The 21,081-nt window shown below is 43.1% G+C and overlaps 1 protein-coding gene across 1 annotated transcript; it reads left to right on the top strand.

Moving 5' to 3' along the window:
- Nucleotides 1-5,055: 5,055 nt before the first annotated feature.
- Nucleotides 5,056-6,000, top strand: LOC144376778 (olfactory receptor 10A3-like). The gene has a single exon (XM_078045055.1). It carries the CDS (start codon nt 5,056-5,058, stop codon nt 5,998-6,000), a length of 945 nt encoding a protein of 314 aa, XP_077901181.1.
- The last annotated feature ends 15,081 nt before the right edge of the window (nt 6,001-21,081 follow it).

The raw sequence follows: 21,081 nt of genomic DNA on the forward strand, positions 1-21,081 counted from the left end.
GGAACTTGTATTCCTGAGGTCGCCCAGTTCACCTTTCCATGATGGGTGATGGGGCAGCTTGAGATGGAGGGGCAGCTTGAGAATTCTCTTAGAGTTGGAAGTTGGGTTGTTGTTCATAGTTTCTAGATGACTCCTGAATTTACAGGCAATCACATATGTGAGTTCAGAAGAGCAGCAACTTTTGTGTAAAAAAATAAAAACATATATATTTCTTTCTCTGTTTCTTGATTTGTTGTTCCAGCTTTCATAACTTGATAGCTTTTGTTAATGATACAATTGTATATCCCAATCTGTCTTATATGATTGTTTGGCCTGTTGCCATTTGTATTTTGGTGGTAGCTGTGTGCGTGTGTTTATTGATTACTGTATATCACTTACTCTTTAAAGAAGATGCTATGGGGTTCAATTCGGAGGAAAATTGCATTGCCCCACAAGTGGTTTATTGGAAAAATGGGGATCGTGTGTTTTTCAGCACTTAATATCTTGGCTGCATTTTATTGTGCATCACAATTGTGAGGAAAAAGGAAACATTGAACCATTAAGACTATAACAATCATGTCTAGTGGGAAATTAGTGAAGAAAAATTCTCATTAACTCTCAACATAATCTTGGTTTCATTAATATGGAATCTTCAATATTCAGATTATCATGACTACTTTAAACAAAATATAAATAAAATTAATTGTGTGATATTATTTAAGATTAGGTATACATATTCTGCTTCATTAAGGGATGTGTGGAATATCTTTGTCTTTTGGGGATAGATCATTCATACTTCTAGTCATGAACTATGTGCAGTGTTTTTTGGGTTTATAATGGTTAACCTAGATCAAATTTATTTTTGTTGAGTCTTTATTACATAATAAAATTGATATAAATATTTAAATTATGCATTGGTGTTATTGGCATTCATATAGAATTGAATAAATTTGTGTTAAAAATTACAAAGTGAAATGAGATCACATTAATTCTAGCAGGGTTTTAAGTATGTGTATGGCTGTAGTCCTACACTGCCTACTCAATGATTTGTGATGTATTTTTGAAGAGATAGTAAATTGAAGGGGTCTTGGTAAATGGTGACCATGTAGTTTGGGCCAAGGGATAACCTTCTTCTCTGCTGCTATGGCCACTTTGTTCTTATGGCAGCATGCCACCAAGGGAGTAGCTGCTGAGAGAGGCTGGTTAAAATCAATAACTGAGCCTCTAGTTACATGGTTGAATGTTACTGTGGGATGCCAGGACCTTCACACTCTATATCCACTCAGTATGTCTTAACCCTAGGCCTTGTGGCTGCCAGATTTTATGTCTTTTCTTTCAGGACCAGTAAATTCTTCTTTATCTTGTGGCATTACCAACCTCCTCATCCATACCCTCACATTCAATTCCATGACTTCCTCCTGCCCTTTTGGTACAGGGTGACCAGATCATGCAGGTCTTTACGGGTGTAATTCCTTTGTTCTTTAGTCCCCTTCAGTGCTTCCCTAGCTGTGCAATGCTGTGATGGACCCTCTTTTATAGGCCTGGCATAAAGGATATAAGGTGAATGCAGTACCCTTCTACTTGTCTGCAAACCTGATGCCACACCTATGCTATTGTCTTATTGCTCTTAATTGTAAGAGGTTGGTTACTGTTGCAGTGTCAGAATGGTCAGAGAAGTCTTAGAAAACAAAATCTTTGTAGGCATCCAACCAGCATCCTCATACCATGTATCAAGGCCTTAGATTTTTTCTAGCTCTAGCTCCCTCTTTGATTAAATAGCCAATTTCCGCTGAATTTCAGGTACTGACTAGAGAACTCTGCAATTGATATCATGTCCCCTTCACTATTCTAGCCACTTTACACTGAGCTGAGAATCCCGGATCCTCATATATACCCTGTGAGATTAATAATAATGCTTTTCTTTTACATAGAAAGTAATAGAAGCAGAGAAATTCAGTGGTGTGCTCCAGGTCCTATAAACCAGTCCAGAACTTTTGACTCCAAATCAAGAAGTTCTATGCCTGAAATCAGCCTTATGTAATGACTCTTTTTCTCAAAAATGTCAATGACTTTGTATTTCTTCTGGAAAATATACAAGTTCAGGGCTCAGGGGCATCCAGACTTAAATCTCAGAGGCTTCAATCCTCTTGCCTTTACTTAATTCCCACCATTGCCCAAACTGTGCATTCTGTCCAGTTGAATTCTCCACCTGCCACCAGCTTTTGCTCACACCTCCGTGACTCCTCCCTTCTTTCCTTGTTTACAACATTCATTCACTCTCTGATTTCACAAAACTCCTACTGGGAAACGTCGCATTAGAGTTGAGTCTCGTATGTACAAGGCCTTCAATCCCTGTGGACACATGGAGGGCTGGTGCTCCATGTGTGTTCTCTCGAGCTTTCTTCGCTGAGAGACCAGGTTCAAGCTCTGTAGCTCTCATACAAAATATGAGAAGGTTTGTGGGAAGCCTTCCAAGTTCTCTCTAAAGGGATTTTCTGGGACACATGAATCTATGTCATAGGAAGTCAAAAATCAGTGCACTGAATCAATAAATTGCATGTATGAACAGGTGTCTTTTGATCAGCGGTGAGAGTGCTGTTAAAGTAGCAGGCAAATGACAGTCAGAGTCAATGGGTAAGACAGTGCAGTTTCTTTTGGTGTGCCTGTTAGTGGTTATTTTCATTGAGAGTTCTCAGTGAAGGCTGGTAATACTGTTGAAGACATGCTTCAGTGCTTAGGGCTCAGTAGGCAAAGCTGAAATGTTTGAAGCAGACTTATTGGTTTGATTATTCAGTTCCTTTTTTTTTTTCAACAGAAAAGTGCAGATCATAATTTGGATCATGAAGACTTTGCATAAACTAATGAGCAAATAAAAAGGAGAGCAGCATTGGTGGTCATTTGTGACCACAGAATAGGTTTTTTGTTGTTGTTCTTTATTATTTAAGCATATGTCTTGTTTGTAATTGACACATAGTAATTTCACATATTCTGTGCCATTCCAATGCATGCATGCCATCTTTAATGATCAGATAAAACTCAATTGGCATTTTTATAACCTCAGATGTTTATCATTTCCTTGGGGGGGCCACATTTAAAATCCTACTACATTTTTGAATTTTGCAATTAGCTTTTGTGAACCATAGTTGTCTTACTCTATTTTTATACATATTTTCTTCAAAAGATACTTTTAATTGGTATTACAAAGGTTTCCAATTTTTAAAATAATGCTCTAAATTTTGGAAATGTTAAAATTTATCCACTTCAAATATTTGGAACTAAGTCTGCATTTTGCTTATTGTTATTATTACTGCCATTAAAAATGAGTTTTGATTATCTGGTCCTGCAGAGTATATTTTAGTATTTTTTAAAGGGTTTTTTGTTATTGAAAAAACATATAATTTTTCATGGTTTGCACAGGCATTTGATTTGAATATGTGACTAAGGTCCAACTCAGGAAAAAGCAATTTTCCTTTTACTGTTGCTAATGCCCTACAGATCTGCACTTAGGATATCATTCATCTTCATGTTGCTGGGATCCTCTGTCCTGCTGGCTCTTTCAGCTACTTCCTGAATTTCATCTGGTTTTCAGAACATCACAGAAGATACAGTAGGCTCTATTCTAGTTGTATTGTCACCAAGGACCTTTGCCATGAGCAAGTGTGTCCTGCTCTGTGCCTTCCTCCTCCCACCTACTGCCCCTTCCACTCATGGCATCCTGTGACTGTGGTTGTCATCTCCATCTCCCCATCCACATGTAATCTTTCCCTCATTTAAATTGTCTAAATCCCCCATGATTACTTGCCAGTTGGTTCTCAATTGTGCTGTATACTGGTTTCACTTTGCTTTAACACTATTCTTTAGAGTCTCATTTTCCTAATGTATTCCATTTATTTGTTTAAAATTATTGTTTTAAAATGTGTAATAAAGTGGAGATTGTTGTGGTCATTGTTTAGATATCAAAGAAGCAAACAAAATCTTTGCCCCTGGGATAACCGCTGTGGGAATGATTTGTATAAAAGTATACGTAATGTGACTTGGTAAAAATGGAAAAATACAGAGCATTGTATAAGGGGTAAAGATAAAGAGTTTGGGGACACTATTTTTTGTAGCTTACTGGTGAGGGTCACAGTTATTTTAGCTAGTGTGTTTAGGTTTCTGCTTATGATGCAGAGTATAGAAAATGGTAGGTCCATCAGAGCTTGTTGAATAATTAATGAGCCCATGAATCACTTGATGAGGAGATTGGGGTGAGAGAAGAGAGAGAGTGGGAGAGAGTGGAAACTTTGAAATTGCAACTCCAGATTGACTAAAAAGTGGGTTTGTCCTCAAATCATCATGGTCACAAAGAATAATCTTGAATCTCTGGGGCTAAAAATTTCATATCCCAGTAAATCCCAAACAGAATTGGCCAAAAATCAATAAGAAATTAATAAGCCTGAAGCCTATTCACATAGTCTAGTGTTGTTTTCTGAGAGAGGTGCATTTGAATACAACTTTCCCTGAAAATTCTTGTGGAATGTTGTCACCTTCAAATGTCACACAAAGCTTATTGGTTTTGAATCTAATAAATATTTACATAAATTTACATAAAATTCAATATAACTGAATTATTATAAAAATTTGGATTAGCTTTTTTTCCCATTTATCTTCTTTTTATACTATATTTTCTATCTCTCCATTTTTATATATACATAAGTTGAATAAAATGAAAAATACCTGTGGTAATAATACGGGATTAGAACCAGTGTTAGAAAATATCTATATTTACTTAGAGTATATTTAGTTTAAAACTACATAGTGAATAAGTTGCAATAGAACTTGATAGCACTTTGCACTTTTAAGTCCAAATTTCTAAATAAGAATTCTTCAGGTTTCCTTTTATATTAGAAATAGTCACTAATGTTAGTATTTTGCCTTTCTCTAAATGTTTCAACCTCAGTTTTTTGGAAGATGTTTCCTCGTTTCATCCTCTGCTAGAATTTCTATGCAGAATTCAGGCTGCTATTCTCAGCCTTTGGACTGTGACTTTATTCTTTGATTATGTCTGCAGAAACAATATAGGGCTTCTGTACTGCAATGAAAAGACAAAATCAAAGCTCTGTGGTTGAATTCATCCTCTTGGACTTCTCTGACTTTCCTGAACTTCAAGAGGAGATCTTTGGGGTTTTCTTGGTTATTTATCTGATGACCCTGATGGGAAATGCCATCATCATAGCCACCATCTTGCTGGACCAGACCCTCCACATCCCCATGTACCTGTTCCTGCCGAACTTATCTGTGGTGGAAGTGAGTTTCAGTGCAGCCATCATGCCTGAAATGCTGGTGGTCCTGACCACTGAGAAAACTACAATTTCTTTTGTGGGCTGTTTTGCACAGATGTATTTCATTCTTCTTTTTGTTGTGAATGAATGTTTTCTCCTAGGGGCAATGGCTTATGACCGATTTGCTGCCATCTGCTGTCCTCTGACCTACCCCATGATTATGAACAAGAGGGTGTTTGTGAAATTAGTCATGTTCTCATGGGTCTCAGGGATCATGGTGGCTACTCTGCAGACCTCATGGGTATTCAGTTTTCCCTTTTGTGGACCCAATGAAATTAGTCATATATCTTGTGAAACCCCAGCAGTGCTGGAACTGGTTTGTGCAGATATCTCCTTGTATGAAATCTATGCCTTCATAGGCACCATTTTGATTATATTGCTTCCTTTCTTGTTGATACTCTTGTCTTATCTTAGAATTCTCTTTGCCATCCTGAAGATGCCATCAACAACTGGGAGGCAAAAGGCCTTTTCCACCTGTGCCTCTCATGTCACATCAGTCACCCTCTTCTATGGCACAGCCAGTATGACTTATTTACAGCCCAAATCTAGCTACTCACCAGTAACCAAGAAACTGATGTCTTTGGCTTACACATTGCTCACACCCCTGCTGAATCCCCTTATCTACAGCCTGCGAAACCATGAGATGAAAAAGGCTTTGGTGAAATTATGGCGGAGAGCAGTGGTTTTACACACAGTCTGACTTGTTAAGAAGCTATATATTTGCTTATTACTCAACAGAACTCTGTTTGAATTTAATAAGTGATGAAAACAGATTCCATTTCTTGATATTAATGAGTTTGCATTGTTGTATTCCTTGAGTTTGAAATGTATCAGGAGATTCTTCTCTTTTAATACTGTGGTGTTATCATCTGTTTTGAAGAGATACTAAGTTCCTTAGCACATGATCCAATAGTCTAGGCATGCATTTCCCTATTATGGGCATTCACATAATTATCAGACTATTGTGATTAAGATTATGTTTCATTAAATATCTACTTCAATAGGTTTCTATGTATTGATGCTTTTATTTTGATATGATCATTTCCTCAAAGGTCATTCTCTTAGAATGAATGATATTTACACATAAACATGTATGTGTGTGTGTGTGTGTGTGTGTGTGTGTGAGTGTGTGTGTGTGTGTGCTGGTTGAGATCCAACTGGAAGCCTTGCATATGCTAAGCATGTGCACAACCACTGTGTTCCACACCCTTCCCTTGTTTATATATTTTAATTGTTATTTTAGAGTTACTTCTTTAAATGCTTTTAACTAATTCTGACTAACCTGAAAGCTCACTGAAATTCACTAACAGCTGTAACCTCAAGAGACCAACAAATAGTGGGTGTGATTTTTTTTTCTGGAGAGAAAAGTCTTTTCAACGAGTCAGTAAGAAAATGAATTATTGTTTCAGGATGAAATGAGTTCTACTTCATGGGCTCATACTGGGATCATCCAAAACTGTATTTCTCTTGGTATTTATATATTTATGCAACAATGCATATATTTTCTGGACCTCTCATGTGGCAATATTAAGTATTGTTTTCACTTGGAGCCACTACATTAGAGACTTTTTTCATATCTTCCTTTGTAGGTCAAAATGCCCTCAAATTGTTTATAAACAATTTTGTTTTGTTTTGTTTTGTTTTTTAGTTGTGATAGAACTTTATTTTATTTATTTATATGTGATGCTGAGAACTGAACCTAGTGCCTCACACATGTCAGGCTACTATTGGGTCACAGCCCCAGCTCCAGCTAGTGGTTTTTTATTAATTATATTGGGAAAATAATATAATCCATGAGTTATGCCTATTTTCTAGAATCCTTGCATTTCCTGACTTACAGTGTGAACTTTTCAGAGTGAATAATCTCACAGGTGCAAAATCTGGAACATTTCATACTTTGTAGTAATGTTCTCTCTCTCTCTTTCTATATATATAGATAGATATAGATATAGATATAGATATAGATATAGATATATAGGTATATATCTAGATATAAAAAGCAGGCATTGAACCCAGGGGCACTTAATCACTGAGCACCAGCCACAGCACCATCCCTGCTTTATATTTTATTTATAGACAGGCATTGCTGAGTTGCTCAGAGGCTTTCTAATTTGCTGAGGAGGGCTTTGAAATTGTGCTCCTCCGGTCTCAGCCTCCCAAGCCACTAGGATTACAGGCATGTGTCATTGCACCTTGCTAGTACTTTTTATTTTGTTTGTAGTTTATTGTGCATCACAGCTGTGAAGGAAAAGAAAACATAACTTGAGCATAACAATCATATCAAATGGGGAAAGTAGTGAGACTATATTCCAATTAAGTTTCAACATATTGATTTAGTATTGAATATTCAATGTTATTCAAATTATCATGGCTACTAAAGTATAATTTGAATAAAATTGGTAGTGTGATATTAATTAAGATTAGGCATACAGATTCTGCCTCATGTAGGGTTTCTTATAATTTGCACTTGTTATTTGGGGATAAGCTATTCATACTTCTACTCATGAAATATCTATACTGTTCTTTTGGTTTATGATAGTTAACCTAGACTAAATTATTATTTTCCCCTCATTCCTTTTTTATTTATTCAGCAAATATTTATTTTGTAGCAGTGGTAGGGTAAATACTGTTTCAAGTACTGAGGATATAATGGAGCTCATTTCTCTACAGAATTGGTTCACCTGAGGTTTGATCCAACATTCCAAGACAGCTGGTGTGAAAAGTCAGAATGAAGTAGAGAAAAAGGGAGTAAATAAGAAAATGTCTTTTGAGGGATATTAAAAAGTATAGAGGCAAAGCCGCAATGAAAGAACAGAATATAAAAGAGAGGGAAAAACAAGGAGAGGGTTTCAGGGTGGGATAGGATTTTGTCTATCATTCTGTTTCAGTATGTATTTTTCCTATTTCCTTAGAACAGACTGTGTCTAAGTTGCAGCTCACGCAGGAAGCAGCAGTACCTGGCAAGACCCCCACCCTGTGTGCATGGAGCCTGGGCATGAGTCCTGGAAGTAGGGATGTGAGAGACCCTGGTACTCATCTGTCCATTTTAATATGAGGCTTAGGGAGAGAGAAAAGGACACAGGAAGGTCCCTGTGTCTCTTCACCTATCCTCACCCCAGCCCCCAGGGAGACCCATTCTCTACTCAGCCTTATAAACTTTCTAGGACTGGAGGAGTGATGGACAGGAAAAGAAACAGAAAGAAAACAGAAAGACCCAAACAAGCAGAGATTATGGGGAGGATGTGTTATTTGCTTGGGTATCCCAGAAGTACATTCTCTTCAACCCTATTTCTCTCTTGATCTTTTTCTCCCACTTTCTATGTCATATTCACTGTGGGATGGCACAGCAGGAAGGCCCTAGCAAAATAAGGACTCCTTGACCTTGAACTTTCATCCTCCAGAAACGTAACAAGTGTCTGTTCTTTATGAATTACCCATGTCAGGGATTCTGTTAGAGAAGCACAAAATGGACTAAGACACCAAGAAAGAAGTGACTCTCTTCTTAAGGCAAATTAAACTTTGCTCTTTTGTTGGGAATTGCAACTGTCATCTGTTAAATTTGAATGACCAGGCAAGTCCTCTTCTCCATCTCCTTGGGATCATTCTTAGTTCATGAAAATTTTCAAGCCTTACTTATACTTAAGAATGCCTCTCCTAGGGAGTGTGACATTCAAGTGGCTTCTCTTAGGGAAAAAGAACAAATGGATAGGTAGAAATGATAACTAGGAAAGTTGTTTTCATTCTTCCATGGTTAGTTAAAAAAAAAAGCCCCTCCTCATCCTATTGATCCTTTGAGCAAGGCTCCATCTGCATTAGTAAGAATAAGCTGGGATATGCTGCTATGACAAACAGCCCCAAATTGAGCACAGAAATGCCCCAAATCTTTCTTCATTTAGGCAAGGTCTTCTACAGACTAAAGTGACTCCTTAGAGCAACTGTCCTTGATGCAGGGACCCAGAAATGCAAACTACTCTAATCTAACGTGCCCACCTTCTTCTCAAAGCCAGGCTTCTTCTTCCTCTTGCTACAGAAGAAGCATTAACAACTTCTAAATCCAAGGGGCTAAGAAATGTTTTTCCTGTGTGCCAGGAGCAAGAAAAGAACAGAAAATAGATTAGAGTTTTACCAACAGCCTTAAATGCACATCCATTGTCTGCTGCCCTTGCTTTCTACTTCTACCTTAACTTTGCTTTGGATTCCACCAGTTGCCCTTCAGAGTGTGCTCACTCTCCCAGTGACTGATGGTGAACCTGGGAAACCTGGCTTTTCTTCTGGGATCACAGGAACTCAGTCACCTACAGGATCCTCTTCCTGGAGAATGCTTTAATGTTTTACTTTGGTTTTTTTTCTTTTCCTTTTCTTTCTTTTATTCTTTTCTTTTTAAAAAAATTATTTAAAAATTTTAATGGCCAGGCATGGTAATTGACAAGTTAGTGGGCTCTTCTAAAGAAAACTATGGGATCCCTGGTAAATTCTACCAAAACTTTAAATAGACACAACTCCTTTTCAAACTCTACCAAGAAGTAGAAGAGGAAGGAACAATTCCCAACTTACTTTACAGGACCAATATTACCCTGATACCAAAGCCAAACAAAGACATCACAGGGGAAAACTAAGACTAATACCCTTTATGAGTATTAAATACAGAAATCTTTTTTAAAAAAACCTAACAACTGGGGCTGCGATTGTGGCTCAGCGGTATAGTACTAGCCTAGCATGTGTGAGGCCCTTAGGTTCGATCCTCAGCATCACAAAAAAATAATGAAATAAAGGTATTGTGTTCATCTACAACTAAAAAATAAATATTTAAAAATAAAAACTTAACAACCTAAATTCAGCAGCTTGTTAAAAATATTATGTATCATTGCCACTTGGATTTATCCAAGAAATGCAAAAATGATTCAACATTTAAAAGTAGAGTATAGCTGGGCATGGTGGCACGTGTCTATAATTCCAGCAACTCTGGAGGCTGAGACAGGAAGACCATAATTTTGAGGCCAGGCTCAGCAACTTAGTCAGGTCCTCAGCAACTTAGTGAGACCCTGAGTCTCAATTAAAAATAAATAGGACTGGGGGCAAATCTCAGTGATAAATCATCCCCTGGTTAAATCCCTAGTACACTCCCCCCCCAACAAAATGTTTTATAGGTGATAGTCTGAGACATCATTACCAAACTGGAAACTGGGGAGATGGCCAAGACTGACTCCAGCATCATGCAGGATCACCTTGGTGGTGCAATGAATGCAAGATACATGTCAGACCGTGTCTCATCAGATCATTGTAAGAATCGACACTATTGGTAATTACACTTGTGATTGGGAAAAAACTACTCCAGACCTTAAAAAGCAGGCTGGGGTGAAAGAGTTTGAAAACAGAAATGATAGTTGCCACACAAAGGAATTGATGTTTGCTAATATTTTACACTGAAATTTGGAATACCCTTTTCCTAAGCTAAACATGGTTTCCTGCAGATAACTACTATGTGTTTAAAGGTTTTATATTATAATGCCCATTCTTATCACATACTATGTAGTTAGTTTATAGAGTAATTTACCCCCAGTTTCTTGAACATAGTGTATATCTTTGTGTCTTGGACCTGGTCAGTCAAGCTATTAATTATTGAACACTAAAACTAGGAGAAAATGTCAATTTGTAGTACACCACATTAACAGTGGAAGAAAAATATCATACATGATCATTTGGTGCAGAAAACGCATTTGACAAATCTGATACCTTTCCATAGTTAAAAAAGACACACACAGAGATAAAAGGTAATTCCCTCAACCTTATGAAGGGCATTAATAAAAAATCTTATATTTATTAAAAGTTTCAGCCACAGAAATTAGGCAAGAAAAATATTTAATATCCAGGTGAGAAAGAAAGAAGAAATCACTTGCAGGTGGAAAGATCTTGCATATAGAAAACCCTAAGATAGTCATGGCAGTTAACTCCTGTAACTTGGGAGGCTATGGAGGAGGCTGAGACAGGGGACCACAAGTTGGAGGCCAGCCTGGCCAATTTAGTGAGAGCACATCTGAAAATAAAAAAGGCCTGGGGATGTAACTCAGTGGTGGAGCGATTGTCTACTATGCATAAAGCCCTGGGTTTGATTTGATCCTCAGTACTACACACAATCTCTCTCTCTCTCTCTCTCTCTCTCTCTCTCTCTCTCTCTCTCTCTCTCTCACACACACACACACACACACACACACACACACAAACACACACAATTAGAACTACTAATAAATAAGTTCCATTTCTATTTTGTGGAGTAGTCTGAGGTGCACTTGGTATTATCCAGGCTGGTCAGTTTTCTCTCCTCTCATCTCCAGCCCTTGCCAGGAAGCCAGCCAGGTCAGTCACTGTGATTATTACTGACGCCATATTTTAAGGATGAGAGAAATGCTAAGTGTCTTGCCCAAGGTCAAAAAGCCAGACAGTATTGGCTTCTGAGAGCAAGGATCTTCTCCCCTTCCAGGAGGGCTCTGTCCCAGCCTGCCAGCCCTCATAGCCTCCCCACACCCACAAAGAAACAGGCTTCTCTGAACGTAGAATAAACAGGCAGAGAAGCGATAAAAAGCAACAAAAAATATATTTTATAAGGATTAGATAACTGTGGAGGTCATGGCACCCCCAACAGGGGATTGAGTGGGGGGGCTCAGGCCCGGGAGACCTCCGTGTAGGGCTCACATCCTGGCATCACCGGGTGGGATGTTGTAGCACTGGGCTGATGGGAAAATAAACACAGAGTCAGTACCTGGGGGCTCTCTCCCTAACCTCCACCCCACTGCTCACAGTCAAGGCCCTCAGCTCCAGGAGGCAGGAAAAAGGAGAGGGTTGACACTACAAGTCATTGCAAGGGCCCTTGGGGGGCACTGGGGGATACCCAGCCCACTGCACTCCTAATGCTCCATTCCATCAGTTTCACATGGGACTGAGTAAAAATTTCCAATTAAAAAAAAAAAGAATCTCCTTTAAAACATTATAAGCTACTGGACTAGTCTCAGATCTCATTAACGGCTGAGGAAGGTAAGGGACTGTCCCAAGACCAACCAGCTAGTTAGCAGTGCAGTCTTTTCTCTTTCTCTATTGAGGGACACCTGGGTGTGCTCTGAAGCCCTGTGACCTGGACCCTGCACCCTCCAGGTCCACAATCTCACTCCTTATGCTCCACGTGCTTCAGCTTCAGGGCCAGCCCAACATTGGGGACTTCCCCCAACACATATGCAACCACAGACCCCCATGTTCCAAAGCTCACCCCATACCCCTTACCTTCTATAAAGGTGCAGACTTACCTTGGGGGGCCTGAGTTGCAGACCTGGGCCCAAGGAGGTCTTTATGATGTCAGGTTGGCCTCCAGTTGGTGTCCTGCTCCATTTGAAGGTAAACAGCCTCGGACATGTACCTGGGAAGCAACAGGCCAAATGCAAGGAGTCACTACCCACCTTGGCCTGGTCTCCCTGACCACACTCAGCCCTCAGCTGGGAAAGCACAGAGCCCAGGGCTCTCATCCAGGAGCCTTATCCAGGCTGCCATTCCCCTCTACCACATATCTTGGGGCAAGAACCTACAACACCAAGGAAGAGTGAAATTCCCAGAAACTCCCAGAGTGCCCTGGAGAAAACCCCAAAGGAAAGAAACAGGAAGTGTTAAGGCCTGGGAGCTGCGGACAGAGACCAGGGAAATAGACCCAGCTTCACCCCACCCCACAGGCCCCAGGGTCCACCACTTGAGCCCTTGGTTTACCAACTCACTTGGGTCCCAAGGATGCACATAGCGTGTTGTAGAAATTCCTTGTGCAGCCCTGGTTATAAGGGTTATCGTGCTGGAGGGAGATGAAAAAGGGAACAGGAGCTCAGAATCAGCAGGACTGGGCAAGGCCATCTCCCAGTGACCCTTGCTAAGTTGGTCAGTTAAGTCAGGGCTCAACCTGGGCCCGTGGCAAGGCTCTAAGAGTGACCCAGGGCCTCCTGCCTTCCCAGGCTCCTAGGAAGAGTGACCTTCCTCAACCCACTTGTGAGCAGCTCTCCACAGACAGTGCTGACCCAGCACCCACCTCTCCTGCCTTCTCAGGGCTCCTCATCCCCTTGTGCCTCCCTTTGCAGGATCCTTGCTCTGTCTCTATTGGCCACACCTGTCCTCTCACCTCATCCTTCCAGGTACCTTGTAAGGTCTTTCTAGTGCTGTTCTGCTCAACTGATCCAAAGATGGTGTCACCACTTTACTCTCTTACCTCTTGATTTTTTCTAAAAATCTACCTTCATTGAATTTCACTCTCTGGGAGGCCAGTGGCAGCAGGGGATGCCCAGACATATTTCCCTAGTCAAAAATCAGATTTTCCAGGAAAATCTGAGCTGATGACCTTCAGTACACAAAGCAGGAAAGGTCAAGCTCAAAAGTCATGTCCTTCCCTGGACACTGACTGGCTTCTCCTCTCCCTTCTTCTACTTTCTCTTTCCCCTGAGTCCATTTGTCAGCCTCGACCCCTCCTCCTTCCAGACCAGGTTTAGTTTCACCCCAACTTCATGAGCTTTAGGTAGCAAATGCTCTGTTATAATGGCAAGTGGCCCAGCAGCACTTCTATCCACACCAACTCTCCCATGGCCTACACGTGAAGACTTTCATCTTCAAACACTCTTCTCCACCAGAAGGAAAGACGATTCCACATCAGAACAGCTCTGGAATATGTCCATAAAGCAACATGAATCATTGTCCTCTATGAGGTTCTGCCTCCTTTAAGGTGTTCACAGCACTTAAGAAATGAGTATGCCACCAGTGCAGTGGTACACACCTGGAATCCCAGGGACTTGGGATTCTGGGGCTCCCAAGTTCAAGGCCAGCCTCAACAACTTAGCAAGGCCCTCAACAATTTAGTGACACCCTATCTCAAAACAAAATGTAGCAAGAATTAGGGATGCAACTTTGGTGGTAAAGCACCCCTGGGTTCAATCCCTAGTACCAGAAGAAATAAATTAATTATTGGCAGAGTATTAAACAAATCACAGAATTTTTAAACTTAGAGAAAGAATGTTTGATTAGATATATATCATGTATAGAAAATACTGATTGTACATAAAGTATAGAAAATGCTTAAGGAATGATAGTTAATAAATATCTAAGAACTGAGCAGTAAATTTGAATACCTTCCTCCCCCCACATGGAACCCTATCACACACAACTAGAATCCAACAGCTCTGAGGCACCCAGACCAGCCTCTCTCACTGGCTCCACTCCTGGGGCTTCTGCTCCAATTCTGTGTCTCAAACACCCTCACACTCCACAGGACCAAAATCCAGCAGCATCTTCTTGCCCCATTTTCTGCCCAACTTCCTGCTGCCTCTCCTTCTTCCCCTTATCTTGGGGGATCAGGGCGCCAGGCTTCTCTCTCTGTTCCTATCTCTCTTTCCTTCTATCCCCAAATGTTGATTCTTCTGTCTGTTGGTTCACTCATTTATTCAGATTTCTTTTCTCTGTGTGCTGAGGATTAAAACATTCAGGGCCTTGCACATGCTAAGCACACACTCTACCACTGAGATGCACCCTCAGCCAGAAATATTTTAGGGCATTAAAAATGCTTCTGTCCAACAAGGCACAGTGGCACACACCTGTAATCCCAGTGACTTGGGCCACTGAGGCTGGTTTGAGACCAGCCTCAGCAACTTAGTGAGACCCTGATTTACAACAAAAAGTAGCAGGGACTGGGGATATAGCTCAGTGGTAAAGTGCCCCTGGGTTCAATACCGAGTAGCAAAAAAATAAAGAATAGTCACTGCACTGGGGATGGAAAGCATCCTGCAAACAGCATGACCAGCCTACTTTCAGTGGTGAGGGCAGCTGCAACACGAGGCACTGAGCACCGTGGGGAGAGGCCAGGGGAGAGCAGAGAGAGGTATCATGGGAACCACGTAGGCAACCCAGATCACAGCACCCAGGTGCATGCAGAGGAGAAGCCCAGAGAGTTAAGTGCTGAGATAGCTACTTCTGGTTTCAGAGGCTGTGTCCTCTGAAGATGTGTGCTGGCTTTGACCATTAATGAGAGCATCATCCTAACAGCAAGGGCTGGGCTGACCTGGCCCAGGAAGTGAAGGGGGAGCTAGTGAACAAGGTCAACTCTTTCAGCAAATAAGGCCCAGAAGGTACAACAGGTGGAGTGGAGGCCTGGGATATTAAGGGTGAGACTTGTATGGCTTTTAAGATGAGGCACAAACATGTGTAGATGACCACGGGAAGGAATGGTAGTAATAGTAACAGCAGCACATAGGGCACTTTCTGGTACCAACCACTGTTCTATGTGGTTTACCTGAATTAACCCACAACTCCCTGTTTTACAGATAGGGAAATTGAGTGACCAGGGGCTAGGTAGAGTGTCCCTGCTGGTCAGTTCTAGAGCTGTGATTTGAACTTATGTGGTCTTCACCAGAGTCTTTGCCACCAACCACCAAGCAAGTAACTCTAGGAGGAGTTGAAGTCAGGGAATGGAGTATGGTGGGAATGAAGTTGGAGCATGGGATCAGTGCCTGAAATTAGTGCTGTCAATTATATAAAGGAGCCCTGTGTGGTGAATCTTAGTGTGCAGACCACATTTAGGTCCCTTGAGACTTGGGGATCCTGGACTTGGAGGGCCTCATTCTGAGTAGAGGAGGAAGGGCAATGGCCTATGGCCTGACCTGGGGTGGAAAAACCACAGGATGGAGGCAGGGAAAAGGCTGCCAGGCAACTTCAATGATGGAGTGAAGCTGGAGAGAGAAGACAGGCAGACCACAGGGCTGAGGAATAAGGGCCAAGCACAGGAGTCACAGGTGGGAGGGAACCACATATGGTAGTGGTGGGGTGCTGACCAAAAGGATGGGAGGTGATGAGCAGAGAGGATCCTCTGTCTTTTCAGCTGTCTTGGGGTCTGTAGCTTCCCCTCCCCCACTGATGCTGCCCACCAGTCTTCCTGAAAGAGCCTTTAGTCAAGTGAATGCCATACTAAAGGAATCCCATGGCAGAGACGTCCACTCCTATCATACCTAGAGGATGCTCAAAGAAAAAAAAAATAAAGACACACAGATGGGAAAGAAAGCAATAAAACTGTTCCCCACACAGGACATGAGGTTCCATTCAGAGTGAAGAACAATGAATGCTGGGGAAGAAGCTCAATGGTCAAGCACCCAATTCAATCCCCAGTACTGGAAAAAGAGCAAAACTAAGGACTCCTGCTCTATGGAAGATGCTATGAAGAAAATGAAATGACAAGCCATGAATTGCAAAAAAAGATTTGCAAAACATAGATCTCAATGCAGTATAGAGAAGTCCTGAACTCAATAAGAAAACAACACATTGTTTTTTAAATGGGCAAAAGATTGGAACAAACACTTCACCAACAATATACCCATGGCTGAGAAAACATGAAAATATGCTGAACATCATTAGTCATTAGGAAAATACAGACTGGAGCCCTAATGAGATACCACTACTCATTTGTTAGACAGGCTACAATTTGAAAACAAAAAAAGAATAGTAACAAATGACAATGTCAAAATCTAGTGAGGATGTGGAGCAACTGGAATTCTCATTCATTATTGGTAGAAAGTAGAAACGGTACAGTTGTTTCCTAACAAGTCCCACATGTTTACCTTATGATTCAGCAATGCCACCCTTAACAATTTACCCAACAGAAATGAAAACTTATGTCCACATGTCTATGCACCAATGGTTGTTGTAGCAGCTTTATAAATGCCCAAAACTGGCTGGGCACAGTTCCCCATGCCTGTAATGGCTTGGGAGGCTAAGGCAAGAGAGTGGCAAGTTCAAAGCCTCAGTAACTTAGTAATTTAGCAAGGCCTTAAGTAACTTAGTAAGACTCTTTTCCAAAATTTTAAAAATTTTTCAAAAAGAAAACATATGGGTGCTGGGGGTGGAGTGGGGTGAGGCTGGGATTGTTGCTCAGTGGTTAAGCACCTCTGGGTTCAATCTCTGGTACAAAAAAAAAAAGTAATAAACCAACAAAAATACTGCCAAAATCTAGATGCAAAGTAAAAATCCTTCAATTGGTGAATGTATAAGTAATCTGTAGGGAAATACAATACTACACAAACAAAAGACGATAAACTACTGATCTGAGCAACTACATAGATGAATCTCAAATGTATCCTGCTCAGTGAATGAAGCCAGACTAGAAAGCCCACAACGCCATTTATGCATGATTCTGAAAAAAGAAAAACCCCAAGGACTCAGGGAGAGAAAATGACAACAAGAGATGAAAGAATTTTCTGAGGTAATGAAACTGGTTAACCTTGATCTTGGTGGAGAGTACATGATGTCATTTGTCAAAATCCCTAACTATAGGCTAAAAAGGGTGAATTTTACTGTTTGTAATTACCCCTCAATAAATGACATTTTTACAGAATTTTACCATGGCTCCCAGGTTTCCACTTCTTCAAAACAAAATTCCATGCTTGGCTTACTGGGCCTTTCTAATCTTGACCCCCATGGAGTCAACCTCATTGCCCATGCTACCTTGTGCTTGAACTAGCTCGTTTCTTCATCATTCTGTTGACACCCTATTTTTGGATTTCTGAGCCTTTCTGCAAAATTGTACCTCTCACAGTCAATGCCCTCCTGTCTGCCTCTCCAAAAGCACACCTAGGACACAGAGAGTGGCATGTTCTACTCTGCAGCGTGGGCTTCACCGAACTACCAGTTTCTTCCAGTCTAATACATCACTCAGGACTGACCCCTCGCTCAGAGTGTTCCGGGTGTCTCCGGTGTTATTCTGATGGCTGGTTGCTTATCAACACAAGTGCACGATGCACTTACCTCTATACCCATCCCTTAAATAACTGCCACCTACCACACCCAGCACACAGTAGGCTTCCAATGCAATGCACCCAGGAGGGAGAATGGCCACCAAGATCCAGCATATAGAGATATCTGAGCTGCATCTGTAGGGGTGGGTCTGGAAGAACTCATGAGGCACCATCAGGGCCAAGGGCAGTGGAGAATGCGCACAAAGTGCCTAATTCCAGAGGTGCAAGATGCCTCCACACAGCCAAGGGCACACGCACTCAGACCACTTACCTGATCTTCATAGGGTCGCCTGGCAGTGCCCACCGCCACTGCCTTGATGAACAACTGCACGATGAGAGGGAGCAGGAGGGCCCCAGCGGGTACAGCCACTAGGATGCTGTGCACAGGCTAAGAAGGGAAGCCATGGAAGAGCTCCTCCCTGGCCCCGCCTTTCAACCCGACTCCTCCCTCCCTCCCTCCTGCCCCAGCTAGCACAACCCACCAGCTCTCCCTCCCTGGACTGGACAGTTAGTCCAGTACACCCAAGGGAAACCTCACTCCACCACACTGTCCCCCCACCTTTCCCTTTCCAACTTTCATTACCCTACTCTGTGCCCCCCTAGATTCTTAACTCCACTGGCATCCTACCCTGCCCAGTCCCTGACCCCACTGGCCTTCCACATGTCCTTCACAGGTTCTCTCAAGTGACTTCTCCCTCTAGCCCCACCCACGTCAGCCCCGCCCCGCCCCCCACCAACTCTCACTGAGCCCGCCCCCCCCCAACTGTCACTGCGCCCTTCCTAGGATGTTTGCCCCTCCCTCCCCACCAGACCAGCTCTTCCCAGTGTGGGCCCTTGAGACTGTGTGGATACGTCATAGTTTGGTCCAGAAATGCCGTGTGCCTCCTGCGTATGATGAAAAGCACGCAGGTGGCCAGCACAGTACCCAGATAGAGGCACAGGGACACGAGGACTAGCAGGTAGAGCCGGATGTTTCGGTGCCCCACACAGTTATTCACCCAACTGCAATGGTGGTCGAACTCCTAGGAGAGAGGAATGAGGACTCAGGGTCCCGTTGCGACTGGCCTCCATCACCCCCTAATCCTGAGGCCCATCACCCCCTATTCCCAACGTAGCCCTCTAGGCCACTTGCTCTTGGCCCTACATACGGGTTCCCATCTCAGGGAGAACCTCGCATTTCCATGGTTAGAGCACAGTTAGGACCCCATGGCTCATCAGGTCACCTGTCCTGCCTGAGGTCTTTAGAGACAAAACCTGCCTGGTGTTACTTGGAGCAGGATGGATAAGGATGAAAATAAACACCCTTGCCCTACCAGCTGTCTGAACTTGTGAACCCGAGCAGGGTGGGCACATCAGAGAAATGCACTCAGAACCCAGGAAACCCTCCAACTGGGACACCCAGACCAAGACAGGCAAAGATTCCCAGGACAGGGCAGCAGTCAGCCTAAAGGGCTGGGGATCTAGTATCAGCAAGCCAGGAGAGGGGACAGTCACTGCTTTTCCTCCCCCTGACTCCACCAGGTTCCGCACAGAAGGGATGCCCTTTGCATGTCAGCACCTGTGCAAGCAAGGCCAGCCTCCCTGGGCAGGTCCTGACATTGAGGTGTTGACGTCTCTATGCCACTAGAAGCAGTTTGGGAAGATGGTCTCATACCCACCCCCCGGCCCACTCATGTCGTGCGGTTCCTGGTCCTGGCCAGGTGCCCGGGGATGGGTTGGTGAATGGACAGGGAGGAGGAACACTCACTTCCACACAGATGTCACAACTCTCGCAGTGGAAGGTTCGAGGCAGGCGGTGAAAATAACAGGTGGGACACCACGGCATGTCGTATAACCTGCCATTCACTCGTGCCCTGTACAGAGCCTCAGGGTCCTGCTCGAAGGCGCCTGGCAGGGGAAGAGGTTTGGGCAGTGGAGGAGGCCCTTGTATCACTCTGATGCTTGGGGCAGCCCCATAGCATCACTGGGCAACAAGAAGGTGGGGAGGAGGAGGGCAGGGCAATCCCGGTCCTTGTTGAGCAAGCTGACCACTCAGATGGGCGGACAGAGACAAGGGCTTTCCAGCCACAAGAGCTCTACGTGGAGCTCCCCCCTTTGGAATAGTGATCAGTGCTTGGAGTCGGGTGTGAAATGGGAAGGAGGAAGGGTGAACTGCATGGTTGGAAGAGCCTGCTGCCTCTCTTTCCGGGTCCTCCCTTCTAAAGCAACTGGAAAACCTCCAGGATTCTCTGTTTTCACACTTCATTGGCTTGGGAAATGAAGTGCCAGGGCCCAAGTCATCATAACAGGGTAAGAAGGGATCCTGAGGACACAGGTAGGGTCAGCCCTTTAGAAATGGCCCCTGTAGGCACCAGCCCTTGGGGTGCCACCTCCCTCTCCCAGGGGTCTGAGGTCTTACCTCTGTGTAAAATTCCTGGGTCTGAGATGTTCATGGAAATGAGGCTATATAAACTGAGTAGGCAGAGAAGGCCTGAGGCCACTGGAAAGACCCACTCTCCATTTTGCACCAGTGCTCGGCATCTGAAACCAGGGCCAGACTCAGTTCTAGTCGGGGGCAACCCGGAGCCCCCATGAGGCTTAAGGAGACAGACCCCATTCCCTCCACCAAGTGTCACCAGCATTACCAGCCTCCCACAGTCCTCCCAAAGCCTCAGGCTCCCCACATCGCTGTGCTTCTCACTAAATATCCTCCTTCCCCTCCTGGCCTCCCTCCTCCTCCCTGCCTCTGCACTCTCACTGTCTATTTCTCATCTGTCTCTTGGTGAGAAACCCAACAGCTGGCTCAGAGACTCACGTGAAAGTGAAGTATATGGTGCTCAGGGACACCAGGGCCGCTACAGTCACACAAGCCCAAAGGCTCGAGAAAAGCCAGGATCTGGCTGGGGGTTGGGGTGGGGACAATAAGTCGTCTGATACAGTCATGCTTCGCTGCCTGCTCTCAAACAAATGAGAGCCAACCGCTCCTTCTCCTGGGTTGGCACCCAGAGTAC

This window comes from Ictidomys tridecemlineatus, chromosome 4, assembly GCF_052094955.1.
Source record: "Ictidomys tridecemlineatus isolate mIctTri1 chromosome 4, mIctTri1.hap1, whole genome shotgun sequence".
NCBI classification, from domain to species: domain Eukaryota; kingdom Metazoa; phylum Chordata; class Mammalia; order Rodentia; family Sciuridae; genus Ictidomys; species Ictidomys tridecemlineatus.